The sequence below is a fragment of the Sphaerodactylus townsendi genome, linkage group LG15 (assembly GCF_021028975.2).
Source record: "Sphaerodactylus townsendi isolate TG3544 linkage group LG15, MPM_Stown_v2.3, whole genome shotgun sequence".
Taxonomy (NCBI): Eukaryota; Metazoa; Chordata; class Lepidosauria; order Squamata; family Sphaerodactylidae; genus Sphaerodactylus; species Sphaerodactylus townsendi.
The window spans coordinates 2,769,554-2,784,582 of record NC_059439.1 but is presented as its reverse complement, the minus strand read 5'-3'; the positions used below and the strand labels follow the sequence as shown (position 1 = coordinate 2,784,582).

The window sequence follows — 15,029 nt, the reverse complement described above, 5'->3', positions numbered from 1 at the left end:
GGGGGGGGGGGGTGGGGGGGGGGGGGGGTGGGGGGGGGGGGGGGTGGGGGGGGGGGGGGGTGGGGGGGGGGGGGGGTGGGGGGGGGGGGGGGTGGGGGGGGGGGGGGGTGGGGGGGGGGGGGGGTGGGGGGGGGGGGGGGTGGGGGGGGGGGGGGGTGGGGGGGGGGGGGGGTGGGGGGGGGGGGGGGTGGGGGGGGGGGGGGGTGGGGGGGGGGGGGGGTGGGGGGGGGGGGGGGTGGGGGGGGGGGGGGGTGGGGGGGGGGGGGGGTGGGGGGGGGGGGGGGTGGGGGGGGGGGGGGGTGGGGGGGGGGGGGGGTGGGGGGGGGGGGGGGTGGGGGGGGGGGGGGGTGGGGGGGGGGGGGGGTGGGGGGGGGGGGGGGTGGGGGGGGGGGGGGGTGGGGGGGGGGGGGGGTGGGGGGGGGGGGGGGTGGGGGGGGGGGGGGGTGGGGGGGGGGGGGGGTGGGGGGGGGGGGGGGTGGGGGGGGGGGGGGGTGGGGGGGGGGGGGGGTGGGGGGGGGGGGGGGTGGGGGGGGGGGGGGGTGGGGGGGGGGGGGGGTGGGGGGGGGGGGGGGTGGGGGGGGGGGGGGGTGGGGGGGGGGGGGGGTGGGGGGGGGGGGGGGTGGGGGGGGGGGGGGGTGGGGGGGGGGGGGGGTGGGGGGGGGGGGGGGTGGGGGGGGGGGGGGGTGGGGGGGGGGGGGGGTGGGGGGGGGGGGGGGTGGGGGGGGGGGGGGGTGGGGGGGGGGGGGGGTGGGGGGGGGGGGGGGTGGGGGGGGGGGGGGGTGGGGGGGGGGGGGGGTGGGGGGGGGGGGGGGTGGGGGGGGGGGGGGGTGGGGGGGGGGGGGGGTGGGGGGGGGGGGGGGTGGGGGGGGGGGGGGGTGGGGGGGGGGGGGGGTGGGGGGGGGGGGGGGTGGGGGGGGGGGGGGGTGGGGGGGGGGGGGGGTGGGGGGGGGGGGGGGTGGGGGGGGGGGGGGGTGGGGGGGGGGGGGGGTGGGGGGGGGGGGGGGTGGGGGGGGGGGGGGGTGGGGGGGGGGGGGGGTGGGGGGGGGGGGGGGTGGGGGGGGGGGGGGGTGGGGGGGGGGGGGGGTGGGGGGGGGGGGGGGTGGGGGGGGGGGGGGGTGGGGGGGGGGGGGGGTGGGGGGGGGGGGGGGTGGGGGGGGGGGGGGGTGGGGGGGGGGGGGGGTGGGGGGGGGGGGGGGTGGGGGGGGGGGGGGGTGGGGGGGGGGGGGGGTGGGGGGGGGGGGGGGTGGGGGGGGGGGGGGGTGGGGGGGGGGGGGGGTGGGGGGGGGGGGGGGTGGGGGGGGGGGGGGGTGGGGGGGGGGGGGGGTGGGGGGGGGGGGGGGTGGGGGGGGGGGGGGGTGGGGGGGGGGGGGGGTGGGGGGGGGGGGGGGTGGGGGGGGGGGGGGGTGGGGGGGGGGGGGGGTGGGGGGGGGGGGGGGTGGGGGGGGGGGGGGGGGGGGGGGGGGGGGGGGGGGGGGGGGGGGGGGTGGGGGGGGGGGGGGTCGGGGGTGGGGGGGGGTGGGGGGGGGGGAGTGGGGTGGGGGGGTGGGGTGTGGGGTGGGGGGGGGGGGCGGGGGGGTGGGGGGTGTGTGGCGAGGGGGGGGTGGTGGGGGGGGGGGGGGGGGGGGGGGGGGGTGGGGGGGGGGGGATTGTAGTCCATAACATCTGGAGTGCCAAAGGTTCCCCACCACTGCTCTAAAGGCATTCTCTTTGGGACCAGCGGTTGCATCCTGCCATGGTATCCATTTGCCACCCCCACCCCCACCCCGCCGGCACAGGGAGCAACTGCCGGTCTGCAGGCCGCTTCTGCTTCTCTGGGGGTGGGGGGGCAAGGAAGCCCCGGAGCTCCCCTCAGTGGAAAAGCCGCTTCCCCCCAAATCAGTTCTCGGGGCGGGGGGGGGGGGCGCTAACGGCCAACTTCAGGCAGGGGACCAACTTCGGGGGTGAAGACAAGGACGGCGGCGGCGGTCAGGCATTTCCCTGTCTTGGGGGGCAACGTCGACGACGGGGTCGGGGGAGAGCGGGAGCGAGCGGGGGGTTGCGCAAGTGGCGCCCGGGCGCGCGTCTGGCCCAAGGCTGCTGCTCCGACACCCCGCCCGGCCCGGCCCGGCCCGGCCCGGCCCGGCCCGCCGCTGCTCCTGCAGCCCTTTTGCAGAGGCCGAGCGGGAGGCAGGGAGGCGGCCCGCCCCCCCCCCGCCCGCACATCTGGTTTCGTTCAGGTCTCCCCCGCCCTCGTCCTACCTGGCAGAAGCGCGCCGGCGAGGAGCCCCAGCTGCAGGGCCACGGCGATGCCCCAGGCGCAGCCCAACAGCCCAGGCCGGGGGCTGCGGGGGCTCATGGCCGTCGGGGGGGGGGGGCCTCCGGGCTCTCCGGACGCGGCTGGACGGCGGAGTGCAGCAGCAGCAACCCCGACGAGTCCTCCTGCCGCCGCCGCCGCCGCGTCACGAGCCCCGCAGGCTGCCCGGCCGGCCGCTGGTGGGCGGAGGGAGCGGGGCCGCCTCGAAGGCTGCGGCGGGGGAGGCCGGCCAAGCTTCCCGCCGCGGGTGGGCGGGCGGGCGGGCGGCCGGCGCGGCCAGGAGGCCCCACGTGGCAAGGGGCGGGGGCGGGCCAGCCGGGGACCCCGCGCCGTCGAAGGCGCTCGCCGGCCAAGCTGGGCGCGCTCCGCCGGGAAGCCGTCCAGGAGGCGCTGCTGCCGGCGGGCCCGGCTGGCTCGGAGACTGCGCCGGGCGGTCGCCTTCGGACAGGGCGGCCCTGCGAGGCCGGGGATGCTCCGCTTCGCCGCCAGCCGCGGGCCTCGTCGCTCGGAGGGGAAAGGCGGCTCCCTCCGGACTCCCCAAGGGCTGCCCCTGGACGACTCCGCGTACCCTGCAGGCACGCACGCCGCCCCGGCCGGAGATGGGGGAGCAGCGGGGCGCGGGGTGGAGGGTATTCCAGCGATCCGTTGCACGTGTCAGCAGCGGAGCCGGGGGGCTTCGGTTCCCTGCGGCGGGCCGGCCCGGGAGCCACGTAGGACAGCTTTGAGAACGACCCTCAGACGGACTCCGGGCATTTTGTGGTCTCACATTCCACAACTCTGTGTGTGCGCAGCCCTGACTGCAAAGGAACACTTCATCGCCGCGTGACAGACAGGCAAGATGACACCTTCGGTTCATTTTAGGATTTTGAAAAGGCCACTTTGGACGCGGACGTTGCGCGACCCAAGGCGGAGGGTGAACAACTGAAAGCGCGCGTCCACACTGAACAGCAGCAAAATACCAAACGCCGGAATCTGCCCTGCAAATCCCCAGAGGTGCCCAGCAGAATAGTGCACTTTCAATCCACTTTCACAATTGTTTGCAAGTGGCTTTGGCTCTTCCGCACAGTAAAATCCAGCTCCAAGGTGCACTGAGAGTGGATTGAAAGTGCATCATTCTGCGTGTGCGGAGGGGGCCAAGGTCGGAGTTCCAAACGCCCATTTGAAAACCTCTGTTTTGCAAACTTGTCTGAACAAGACTCCAGGCCATCCAGAGGCGCTCCCTGCCCCTCCCCCAGGGCTGCTGCTACTTTCCCTTCCTTATCGGTATGGCTAATGCAGCAGCTTCGCTTTATTTCCTGCAAAGCTTGGTTCTGGTTGGGAACACAGGCAGCAGCACCCAGCACCCCTCAACAGCACCCTTTTTTCTTTTTGTAGCCGGTGACGACTTCTGCAACCGCAGAAACCATTTTCTTTTTCTGTAGTTGGCGGTAAGTATTGTTGAAGGATTTCACTGCCCGATTCAACTGGTTCTGGTGGGTTTTCCGGGCTGTGTGGCCGTGGCCAGGTAGATCTTGTTCACAGCTCTGTAACAGACTTCCCTCTGTGATGCACCTCTGAAGATGCCAGCCACAGATGCAGATGAAGAAGAAGAAGAAGAAGAGGAGGAGGAGGAGGAGGAGGAGTTTGGATTTATATCCCCCCTTTCTCCCCTGTAAGGAGACTCAAAGGAGTTTACAATCTCCTTGCCCTTCCCCCCTCACAACAAACACCCTGTGAGGTGGGTGAGGCTGAGAGAGCTCTGTAGAGCTGTGACTAGCCCAAGGTCACCCAGCTGGCGTGTGTGGGAGTGCACAGGCTAATCTGAATTCCCCAGATAAGCCTCCACAGCTCAGGCGGCACAGCTGGGAATCAAACCCAGTTCCTCCAGATTAGATACACGAGCTCTTAACCTCCTACGCCGCTGCTGCTCCTTAGGAACAAGATCCACCAGACCATGGCCACACAACCCGGAAAACCCACCAGAACCAGTTGGTGGTAAGTGGCTGGTCTCTGCCTTGGTTCAGAAGTACCACGGGTCAAAGAAGAAGGTAGGGAGATGTTTGCTGGAGTTGAATTAACACTTTTATTTATTCGTTCGTTCGTTCGTTCATTTATTTGATTTTAAACCGCCCACCCCCGAAGGGCTCGGGGCGGTGTACAACAGGCCAAGAACAACATTACACACAGCGGGCCAGAGCAACATTTCACACAATACAAATTAAGTTAAGTTAAAACAATTTACAAATTCTATAAAACATAGCAGCATTAATACAGTACAATAAAGTACAACGACATTACAAAAAGTGCGCCGCCCGATCCCAAGGTCGGGAGGGGACAGCAGTGCTAAGTAGATGCTGATTTGGGCGTGCCAAGGATGGAATAGCACGCAACACAAGGGCATCCTGGAGGCAGAATCCGCGGCCGGCCTCACCAAAGGCCCGGTGGAACAAAACCGTTTTGCACGCCCTGCGGAATTCACCAAGATCCCGCAGGGCCCGCACAACTGATGGAAGGGTGTTCCACCAGGCAGGGGCCAGGGGCGTAAAAGCCCTGCCTCGGGTAGAGGCCTGCCGCATCTTAAGCAAGTAAAACGTCCAAGGCTTTTTCCCACAACCAGGTGGTTTGACACAGAATGGAGATGTCTTGATTTGGAGAAGAGTCTCCTACGAGGCTGTAATAGTGGGTATGAGGAGCTGGTTCTCCAACAAGTATATATTGGAGTGGGGGGAGGAGCAGAAATCAACTCCTCATTAGAACATAAGAAAGAGCCTGCTGGATCAGACCAGAGTCCATCTAGTTTAACACTCTGCTGCTCGCAGTGGCCCACCAGGTGCAGGATGCTCACGTGCAGGATGTGAAAGCAAGGGCCTTCTGCTGCTGCTGCTGCTGCTTCTCCCGAGCACCTGGTCTGCTCAGGCATTTGCAATCTGAGATCAAGGAGGATCAAGATTGGTAGCCAGAGATCCACTTCTCCATAAATCTGTCCAAGCCCCTTTTAAAGCTATCCAGGTTAGTGGCCATCACCACCTCCTGGGGCAGCATATTCCAAACACCAATCACACGTTGTGTGAAGAAATGTTTCCTTTTATAAGTTCTAACTCTTCCTTCCAGCATTTTCAATGGATGCCCCCTGGTTCTAGTATTGTGAGAAAGAGAAAAATTTCTCTCTGTCAACATGTTCTACCCCATGCATAATTTTATAGACTTCCATCATATCCCCCCTCAGACGCCTCCTCTCCAAACTAAAGAGCCCCAAACGGTGCAGCCTCTCCTCATAAGGAAGGTGCTCCAGTCCCTCAATCATCCTCGTTGCCCTTCTCTGCACTTTTTCTATCTCTTCGATATCCTTTTTGAGATGTGGCGACCAGAACTGAACACAGGACTCCAAGTGCGGTCGCACCATGCCTTTATATAAGGGCATGACAATTGAGGTGTACACCTCATTGAGGTGTAGCAGATTGAGATCTGGGCCAGTTGAATCAAAAATAGTAGAAAGAAGTGTCCATGTGGATCATTTTATCCCACAGTTCTCTACCAAAGATAAAGGGTTAATTCTGGCATGTACTCCTTTCCTGATCAACATTTTCCTCACAAAGGCAGCATTCACTCCAATGCATAAGCTTGAGGTAAAGCGGACAGCAGTGCGGCATGCTTTCCCCAATGGCTTCTCCGGGATCATTTAGTACAGGAGCAGCAGTGGCGTAGGAGGTTAAGAGCTCGTGTATCTAATCTGGAGGAACCGGGTTTGATTCCCAGCTCTGCCGCCTGCGCTGTGGAGGCTTCTCTGGGGAATTCAGATTAGCCTGTACACTCCCACACACGCCAGCTGGGTGACCTTGGGCTAGTCACAGTTCTTCAGAGCTCTCTCAGCCCCACCTACCTCACGGGGTGTTTGTTGTGAGGGGGGAAGGGCAAGGAGATTGTCAGCCCCTTTGAGTCTCCTGCAGGAGAGAAAGGGGGGATATAAATCCAAAACTCTTCTTCTTCTTCTTCATGACAGGGCCAGTCGTATCCCACTTCCTTCCCCATAATGCAGAGCCGGCTCCAGCTCCTGGGCCTCCTCTTGTTGCCAAGCTGACCAGCCCTCAGGCGCAGGAGAAGGTGCCTGTCTCCACCTACAGTGCCCTGGCAGGATCAAAGGCAGGCTGCAGAGAAACAGCCTTTGCAGCAGGCCTCGGCCCTCCAGGCCTGCCGTCTCCTCCCACGTCACTCACGACACCCAGATGTGGCATCCCAAGCAGCTGTTTAAGGCCTCTCAGTAATCCTCTTCTTGAGCACTCTTCCAGCACTCTGGAAATGTCAGCTTTCTCTTATTGTTGGCTTGGAGGCCGATTCTTTCTCTTTTTAAACAGAAGATTCCTTTTCCTCGAACTCCCGTGCCAAACAAGTTTGTTCGTTGAATTAATGTAACCCAGATGTCTTCCCTGCTTGGAGCTGCGGCAAGGAATTCCAAACTGCTGCTGGAGTGATACGCTAGAGCCACACAGTCACGGGACGTGGGGAAGCCAAAGGACATCACAGCGCAGGACTCACAGTTCTCTGAGCACCTCAGAACTTCCACTGAGAAAAGAACTTCCACTTTAGTTTGCAAATGGGAATGGAAGGCGAGAACTCTAGAGAACAGACTGCCAGGCAGGACGCTGCAGCGACCTCGAGGAATCCACAAGCAGCTTTCCTCTGTGGTGGAGAAACCTTCACTTACATAAGTTGTGCCTGTAACCCCACACACACATATGCGTGCGCGCACTCACTGTTAAAGGCACAGAAGTTGTCAGAAAATGAGACTTGCAGTTCCTGATAGGGTAATCAATAAGTATCTGTCATGTTCCCTTTAGCTGTCTTTTTTTTGTTGACTAAAAATTCCTAGGCTGATTATGCACGAGGTATCTGCTATGCTGCAGGGATAAATGTCCCTCATGGCAAGACTTATTTATTTATTATTTAAATTTATAGACCGCCCCATCCCCAAGGGGCTCTGGGCGGTGCACAACACTATCTGTATACAGTATGTAACAAGGGTCACAATAGTGACCATATTTACTAAAATCCATTAAAACTATTAAAAACCCATTTAAACAGCGGTCAAAAACAATAATAACGGCGTCCCGTAACCCAATTCATTAAAACCTCCCCAGAAGGAGGGAGCGGCCGGACTCCTCCCTAAAAAGATAACAAATATATATACAAGAATGAATTGTAAAAAAATAGGGAGCAAAGGAGCAAAGCAAAGGAGGGGGGGTGCACCTCAGCGACTGGACACTCCAAAGGCCAAAGCCCCACTTTCACTTTCTATTCTCTCTGCGGCAAGCAACACCACCTCTAGCGTGACTTTAATTTGCTTTGTCACCAGAGTGGGACAGATTTGCTAGTGAGCACAACTTTGCCCTGGAGATCTTCCCTCTGCCTACCTAACTTTACCCTTCCCACTCTCTCTCACTGCGTCCATGCCTCCCCTCTTGCCCCCTTGTCCATGTTGCTGGCTCCTTCCTGCTTCCAACTTGTCCTGCTAGCATCTTTGGGTAGCCAGCAAGAGGAAGTCAAAGAAAAGAATCTCAGTCATGCAGAACACACCAACCGATCCATGGGGTGCTCACTGTGCGCGGTTCTTCTCCTTGGAGGACAGGGGGACATCCTGAGTAGGTGATTCCTACCCCTTGGGTCAGGGAGGCAGGATCAAATTCTTGTTTCTCTTTCTGTTTCCTGTCTGGGAGTCACCTGCTCCTGTTGGAAACTTCTGATACCAGTTGCTCTTATAACGCCTTTCTAAGAAACCTGAGAACTTTAACTTTACCAATAACAGACAGAAAACAGAACAATTGACAGAACTGAACAGAATACTGAACATGCCATCTGTTACTCGCTGTTATCAGTAATACTAGACCAGTGGTGGTGAACCTATGACACTCCAGATGTTCATGGACTACAATTCCCATCAGTCCGTGCCAGCCCGGCCAATTGGAGTACCATAGGTTTGCCACCACGGTACTAGACTGATGACAGAGGGAGGGGTCAGGATTTCCTCCTATCCTCCAAGGAGAACAACCCTTCATGGTAAGTATCCAAAGGATCATTCTCCTTGAAGAGCAGGAGGACATCTGAGTGGGACCTCCCAGAGCAGTGTCCCCAAACAAGGATGTCATCACATTAAAACTCTAGAATATGTTGCAGTACCCTGGGACCAAAGCCCACGTCTGCAGGGAAGAATGTGTTTTCGTCGGTAAGCCGTTCGGAAGGCGCTGAAAACCAAAATCGGCAAAAACCAAGACACCATAGGGTCATCTACCCCGCAGTCCTGGGTCGCCCTCTATTGATGCGGTTTTGATGGACAGCAGGTGACGGAAATCGATGAAAACCGAGTCAACTTTTTCGCCCAGGCGATCGACGAAAACTGAAACGAACAAAAAGTGAGGGCAACAAAAACTGAGGTTCCACTGTACTTCCTTGTTATTCCAGAGGATTTGATAAATGCAAAAGAGCAGGAATGTTAAAAAAAATCCAAACAAGAATGAGATTGTGGATAGTATTAAGATATTACAGCAACAATTATCAATGCTGACTATAAAAGAGATAGAACAAAATCTGAAGTTTGCCGAACAAAAGACATTTGAATGCGCCAATAAACCAGGGAGATTGTTGGCTGCAAAATAAAGAAAAACAAAAGAGAACAGAATTATTACAAAGATACAATGGAAAGGTAACCTAGTTTTGGATGAGAAAATAAGTAGGAATGGCTTTTTCAACTATTATTCAAAACTATTTGAAAATAAAGAAGATGGAATAGATTCCAAGGCCTTGTTCTGTGGTGGGGACAAATTCTATGGCCTGGATATCTAACAGGTGTTGCACAACTACTCAGGTTCTTTAATGTGAAAGATTATTTATTTTATACATATAAACAAGACATCACTACATACACATATGATTTCCAGCGACCTCCTAATGGATCCAAAATCAAATCTAGTTTTGTGTTCATAGTTGGTATCAGTATTTCCTCCGCTTTTAGTCCTTCTTATAAAACTATTTTAGTCCAATACACTGTTTTCATTTAAATCTCAAATCCTGCCATTATTTCTCTATTTGTATATGTTTTCAGTAGGTAGTCCGCAAAGGGTTTCCAATCTTTAAGGAAATTGCCCATATTCTTGTCTCTTATAAACACCATCAGCCTTGCCATCTCTGCATATCCTGTTATTTTAAAAATCCAGTCTTGTTTTGTTGGAATTTTATTGTCCCTCCATTTGTATGCATATAAAATCCTTGCTGCAGTTGTCATATATATAAAAAGTGTTGCATCCATCTGGGATATCCTCCCCCATCAACACCAACAAGAATGCCTTCGGTTTTTTCCTCAATTGTTATTTTCATAATCTTTTGCATTTCTTTTAAAATTGTATCCCCAAACAATTTTGCCTCATCCCATGACCACCACATATGAAAAAACCCCAACATCCTGTTGTTGACATTTCCAGCATTTGTTTGATAGTCCTTTATACATTTTAGACAATTTTTGGTGTCAAATACCACCTATACATCACTTGATAGTAATTTTCCTTCAGATTATAAAAAGCTGTAAATTTCATGTCTTTTTTCCATAATCTTTCCCATTGTTCCATTTGTATGTTTCTCCCCATTTTACCATCACCAATTTTATCCTCCCTTCCTTCGTATCCCACTTCGTATCTTATACATTTCAGTAAGTTTATCATCATTTATCCATAAGTTACTTTCAAACTCTGTCATCTGCATGACAAAACCTGCATTTTTGCTGTCTGCTCTGAATGTTTCTAGTAATTGTATAGGGTTGGTAGATGCCAAAAAAATTCGGGCCCGGTTTGGATTCGGACCAGGCTCGGATGAATGGGTTTGGATCGACCGAGCTCCGAGCCTAGTAATTGATAGTAATGTAACCAATTTTAACCATATCTTTTAATTCATCCAGTGGTTTAAGCTCCCATTTCTCATTTTGACATGTCAACAATTCTCTGAAAGGAAGCCATTTCTCCTGCATGTTCACACCTTTTTTTGAAAATGCTTCCATTAGGGACAACCCATAAGGGAATTACCCTTGTAATAAACCTTTTATATATCAACCATAGCAAGAACAGACTGCTTCTAACATGATGATTTGAAAATTCTTTGTGAACTTTTATCATACCTATGAGGAAATCAAGCCTGGGAGAGCCATGCTTGTTTCTGTAAAACCTGGGTTCTTTCTCCAAAACTCCAAACCAGCTGAGTTCTCAAGGATTTTATTATGAAAATTCAAAACAAAGAAATAAAAATAAACTTCATTTACAGAGATTTCTCAGCTAAACATGTTCTTGTTGTTCCTGTTCAGACCCCAAGCCAAGAGAGATGCTTCTCCGGGCTAGGTCCATGATGGAATGTTTCTTTCCTTTGTCTTTTACCTCTCAGGAAAACTTCCCTCCTGGCCACGCAGCCCTCCAACCCTTTGAAGTGCCCATTTGGCTCCTATCTTGTGTTGGGTAAATGTCCATAGCCTTTTCAGTTTCTCCATCCGGAGATCAAAGCTACCTGTCATGTTGGTGTGAGTTTGCCTGTTGGAATTACATGGTGCAACTTCTTCACAATACCAGATAACCATGCCATACAAATCTTCCATCAAACATTTTCAGCATCACCCATTCTTTAATCTAGACCAACACAGTTGCTTCAAAATACAGTATTAGATTTGGCAATGCTAAACCCCCTCTCTCTTTTGCATCTTGCAAATTTTTATATTTTATTCTTGGTTTTTCTTGTCTTGCCAAACAAAATTGCTAATATATTTTTGCCACTGCGTAAAACATGTTGTAGTGTCAATTATGGGCAACATCTGGAACAAAAATAACACTATTGGAAGCACTTTCATTTTTATCACAGATAACTTCCCTAGCAAATATAAATTCATTCTATTCCATCTCAACAGATCTTTCTTTACTTTATTCCATATTTTTACATAGTTATTTTGAAACAGTAAACAATTTTTATTAGTCAACCATACGCCCAAATATTTAACTTTTTTAATCACTGTAAATCCTGGCAACTGAGATAATTTGTTTTGTGATTCTTGGCACATATTTTTGGTTAAGATTTTTGTTTTACTTTTATTTAACTTGAACCCTGCCAAATCATCTAACTCTTGTATTTTATTTAGCAATCTTTCCACATTTTGTATTGGATCTTCCAATATTATTAGTAGGTAATTTGCAAAAAGTTCTCAATTTATAAGATTATTTACCCACATTCAAACCTCTTATTTGATCATCCCTTCTAAAACTTGTGCTTAAAATTTCTAATGTAAGTATAAAGAGCAGTGGTGAAAGTGGACATCCTTGTCTTGTTCCTTTGAGAATCTCACATTTTTCAGACATTTCTCCATTTACAAATATTTTGGCATTTTGTTTAGTGTAGACAACCTCTATCCCTTTCACAAAGTTACTCCCAAAATCCATTTTTAATACCCTTAGCATAAATGAAACATTATCAAATGTCTTCTCTGCATCCAGAAAAATCAATGCAACTTGTTTGTCAGAGTTTTTCTCATAATACTCTATTATGTCTAGTACTGTTCTATTTTGTCTCAAGAAACCATGAATAAATGTTCTTAGGATTCCCTTTAATCTTCTTTCTAAAATCACTCCAAATAATTTTTAGGAGTGCAATTGGTCTCTAATTTGTAACCTCAGTTGTAACCTGGTCTTCCTTTAGGATTTTTATATTTGCCTCTCTCCACAATTCTGGAAGTTACCCTGATTGAAAAATTCCATTTATCGTTGCCAGGAGTGGTACCATTAATGAATCTGCAGTAACTTTATAGTAGACAGCTGGCAGCATCTGGTCCCAGAGATTTATTTAATTTCACCTGTTTTATGGCTTCTGCTAGTTCCATTGTTGAGACTGGATTGTTTTTTGTTCTTTTGTCAGTATTGGCAATTTTAATTTTATTAAGTTGTCTTCAATCTCTTCTTCCTTTAATATGTTACCTTCAAATAATTTTAATAATATTTAAATAATTCCTTTTTGATTGTTCATTATTGGTTAGACGACCTTTTCACGGTATTTTTGTAATAAATACATTCTCTCTAATCTCTGATTTTTTCAACAGAGTTGCAGTTAATCTCCATCTATATGCCAATATTTTCTTGTTCCATGTAAATACTAGTGTGTTGTGGCCTGAAAAAGTCTTAGGACACACTTCCATCTTATGAATGCTTAGTTCAATTGGACTAGTTATCTACACCATGTAAATTCTGGAATGTGATTTGTGCCTTGTCTTTCTGAACAGAAGGTATTTTCTCTAGCATTATATCAGGGGTTGCACCTAGTTGATTGAGATGCATTCCTAACTCATTGCTGTTGTTGCAAAATATACTGCGATGATTGTATCTAGTTCATTGAGATGCATTCCTACTGCAATGTAATTGTTACAAGATATATGTAACCAGTCTGCCATATGTTACCACTGCTATAATGGGACATTCTTTCCTTTATCTCTCCTTTATGGCTTCACATGCTTTATAGATAGCTAGGCTTATCCCTGACTCCTTCTGCTCCCATGGGAAAGGGGATGTTTCCATTGCGCTGTGGGGCAGGAGGCCAGGCTTTATCTCTATCTGTCACCGACTTTGGGGCGCCTCAGCTCTTTCTCACATTCTTTGGGAAAACGGGAGGGGGGGATTATTTCTGAATAAAGGGGGTAGCAAAAGCCCTTTGAGGAAGAGCAACCAGCCCAAAGGTTTCCCTACAGGACCATGGTCTTTTTGAGCCCTTCTGGCTGGCTGCATGGGATCCAATGGCGAGTTCCAGATGGAAAGAAATGCAGAATCACCACCTGATCCACAATCTTCTTTTCCCCTTCTTCAGTCATCAATAAGGCAACATCCCAGAGGGCAGTGATGCTGGCCCTGAGCCAACTGATCTTCCAGCATGTAATGGCCCTAATGCTGGAAAGTCTCTGGGGTGACCGTGCACCAGTCAAAAATGGCTGCTTTTAGCCTGTCATTAGGGGTGGGCATTCAGTAAACCTGAATAAAAAAACAAATCACCCTCTCCCGCAAAGGTGCCAATTAAGGGAGCTAAAAATTGAATCTGGAAAAATGTCAAAAAAAATTCAGGACGGTTCAGTCTGCCCTTAAAAAAAACAAAACCCTAAAATATACCAAGAAGGCGGAGCTTCAGAGGCAGAGCCACAGTATAAAGCTGGACCTGGCCAAACCAAGTCCTTAGATGACAGGAGCCCTCAGATGACAGGAACACCAACAACAGGAGACAGACGATTGGCCAGCCGCTGTGCTTTCCTTGCTACTGCAAAGAATAATGCAGCCATCACACCCATGGCATACCTGCGGACCTCCTCCAATGTCCAATGTTACTGGTGTGATATTACAGAAAGAATATTACAATTGAGTCCCCACCTGCCAGCCCTCCAAATTTTTCGGCACATGCAAACAGACTGTGTCATGGCCAACCATGTTTGTAGGTTTGTCTTTATTTTACCTCTTGCAAAAACCTGCTTTGGAGGGTTCTGGAACATAAACAGGAGGTCAGCACAGTTTTATGGTAAGTACAGGGGAAAGTTTATCCAAAGTTAGCAAATCTTACCCAAAGCCTCTGTGAAGGACCCAGACACAAAGAACATGCCCAAGACCAGTCCCTTCCCCTCCCCAATTAGGGGATCCTTCCCACTTTCTCCAGAATCACAGACATCTGATCGCATTGCCAGTGGGTTGTTCTAAAGCACAGGTGTCAAACGCGCGGGCTTCCAGATGTTATGGACTACAGTTCCCATCACCCCCTGCCAGCATGATGGGAAGTGTAGTCCATAACATCTGGAGGGCTGCGAGCTCTAAAGCAAGAGACCAGTCCGAATGTGGGGAAAGAAGAAGCCAGTGTTCCAAGCAAAAATCACAAAATGAAGAGCAAGTGACTTTCCTCAACGACTTCTTCAGGTAACACAGAAGCTGGAATATCCATTTGATCTTTCCTAGCCAAGAGGGTCCAAAGGTGTACAACACCTGTTCCTCATCAGACATTTTGGAAACTGAGGCACAGAACTTTCTTTCCAAAGTCTCTGAATCAGCTCTGATGGCCAATCCAATGGTGGCTCCAAGTTGCTTCTCTTCAATTCCAACTGCAGACTCCTGTTTTTGTAGGCTGGGCTGGCCGGAAACGCAGCTTCAAGATCTTCAGCAGTTCTTGACATGCCAGGAAGAGAACTCACCGGCGCCTGAATGCCCGCGAGATCCTCCAGGCGTTGGGCTCCTCGTAGCGGTTGTAAAGTGGCTCCAGGCGCTGCTGCTTCTTCTGCTTGCTCAGCTTTGTGGGGTCAGAAACCTTGAAGAAAGCCGGGGCAAACTCCACCAGCCAGCGGGGGTCTATGGTGGTGACTTCCCGCATATACTCCTTGGTTGTGAGCACCAGCTCATGATACACAACCCTGGGGAAGGAAAGGGCTGGTTAGGACACAGTTCTTTCCCCCTCCTCCATCTTCAAAACCTTCTCTCTCACACACATGCACACACATTGGAGAAATGTATTGTCAAAGGCTTTCACGATCTAACAACTATGCAGGTAGAATGCAAAAGGTTTAAACATGTTTCGGTCCTGAAAATGTTCTAGAACAGGGGTCTGCAACCTGCGGCTCTCCAGATGTGCATGGACTACAATTCCCATCAGGCCCTGCCAGCATGGCCAACCCGTTCTAGAAGCAGTGGCAACTGATTGCCAGACCCCCCTGCCCAACCCAAATCTCTAG

At 52.5% G+C, this 15,029-nt stretch overlaps 2 protein-coding genes across 2 annotated transcripts in view; both read right to left on the bottom strand.

The window, feature by feature from the left end:
- The window catches only part of MRC2 (mannose receptor C type 2), a 58,614-nt gene extending 44,623 nt beyond the window's left edge, over nt 1–13,991 (bottom strand). The window contains exons 1-3 of the mRNA XM_048517598.1: nt 13,877–13,991; nt 8,556–8,660; nt 2,239–2,862 (exon numbers count right to left, since the gene is read on the bottom strand). Coding sequence (XP_048373555.1) covers nt 2,239–2,862; nt 8,556–8,660; nt 13,877–13,991 — 844 coding nt within the window. The remainder of the gene's footprint in view (nt 1–2,238; nt 2,863–8,555; nt 8,661–13,876) is intronic.
- DHX8 (DEAH-box helicase 8) overlaps nt 13,746–15,029 on the bottom strand; it is a 33,919-nt gene continuing 32,635 nt past the window's right edge. Inside the window, 1 exon segment of the mRNA XM_048517596.1 lies at nt 13,746–14,711. Coding sequence (XP_048373553.1) covers nt 14,492–14,711 — 220 coding nt within the window. The 3' untranslated portion in view covers nt 13,746–14,491.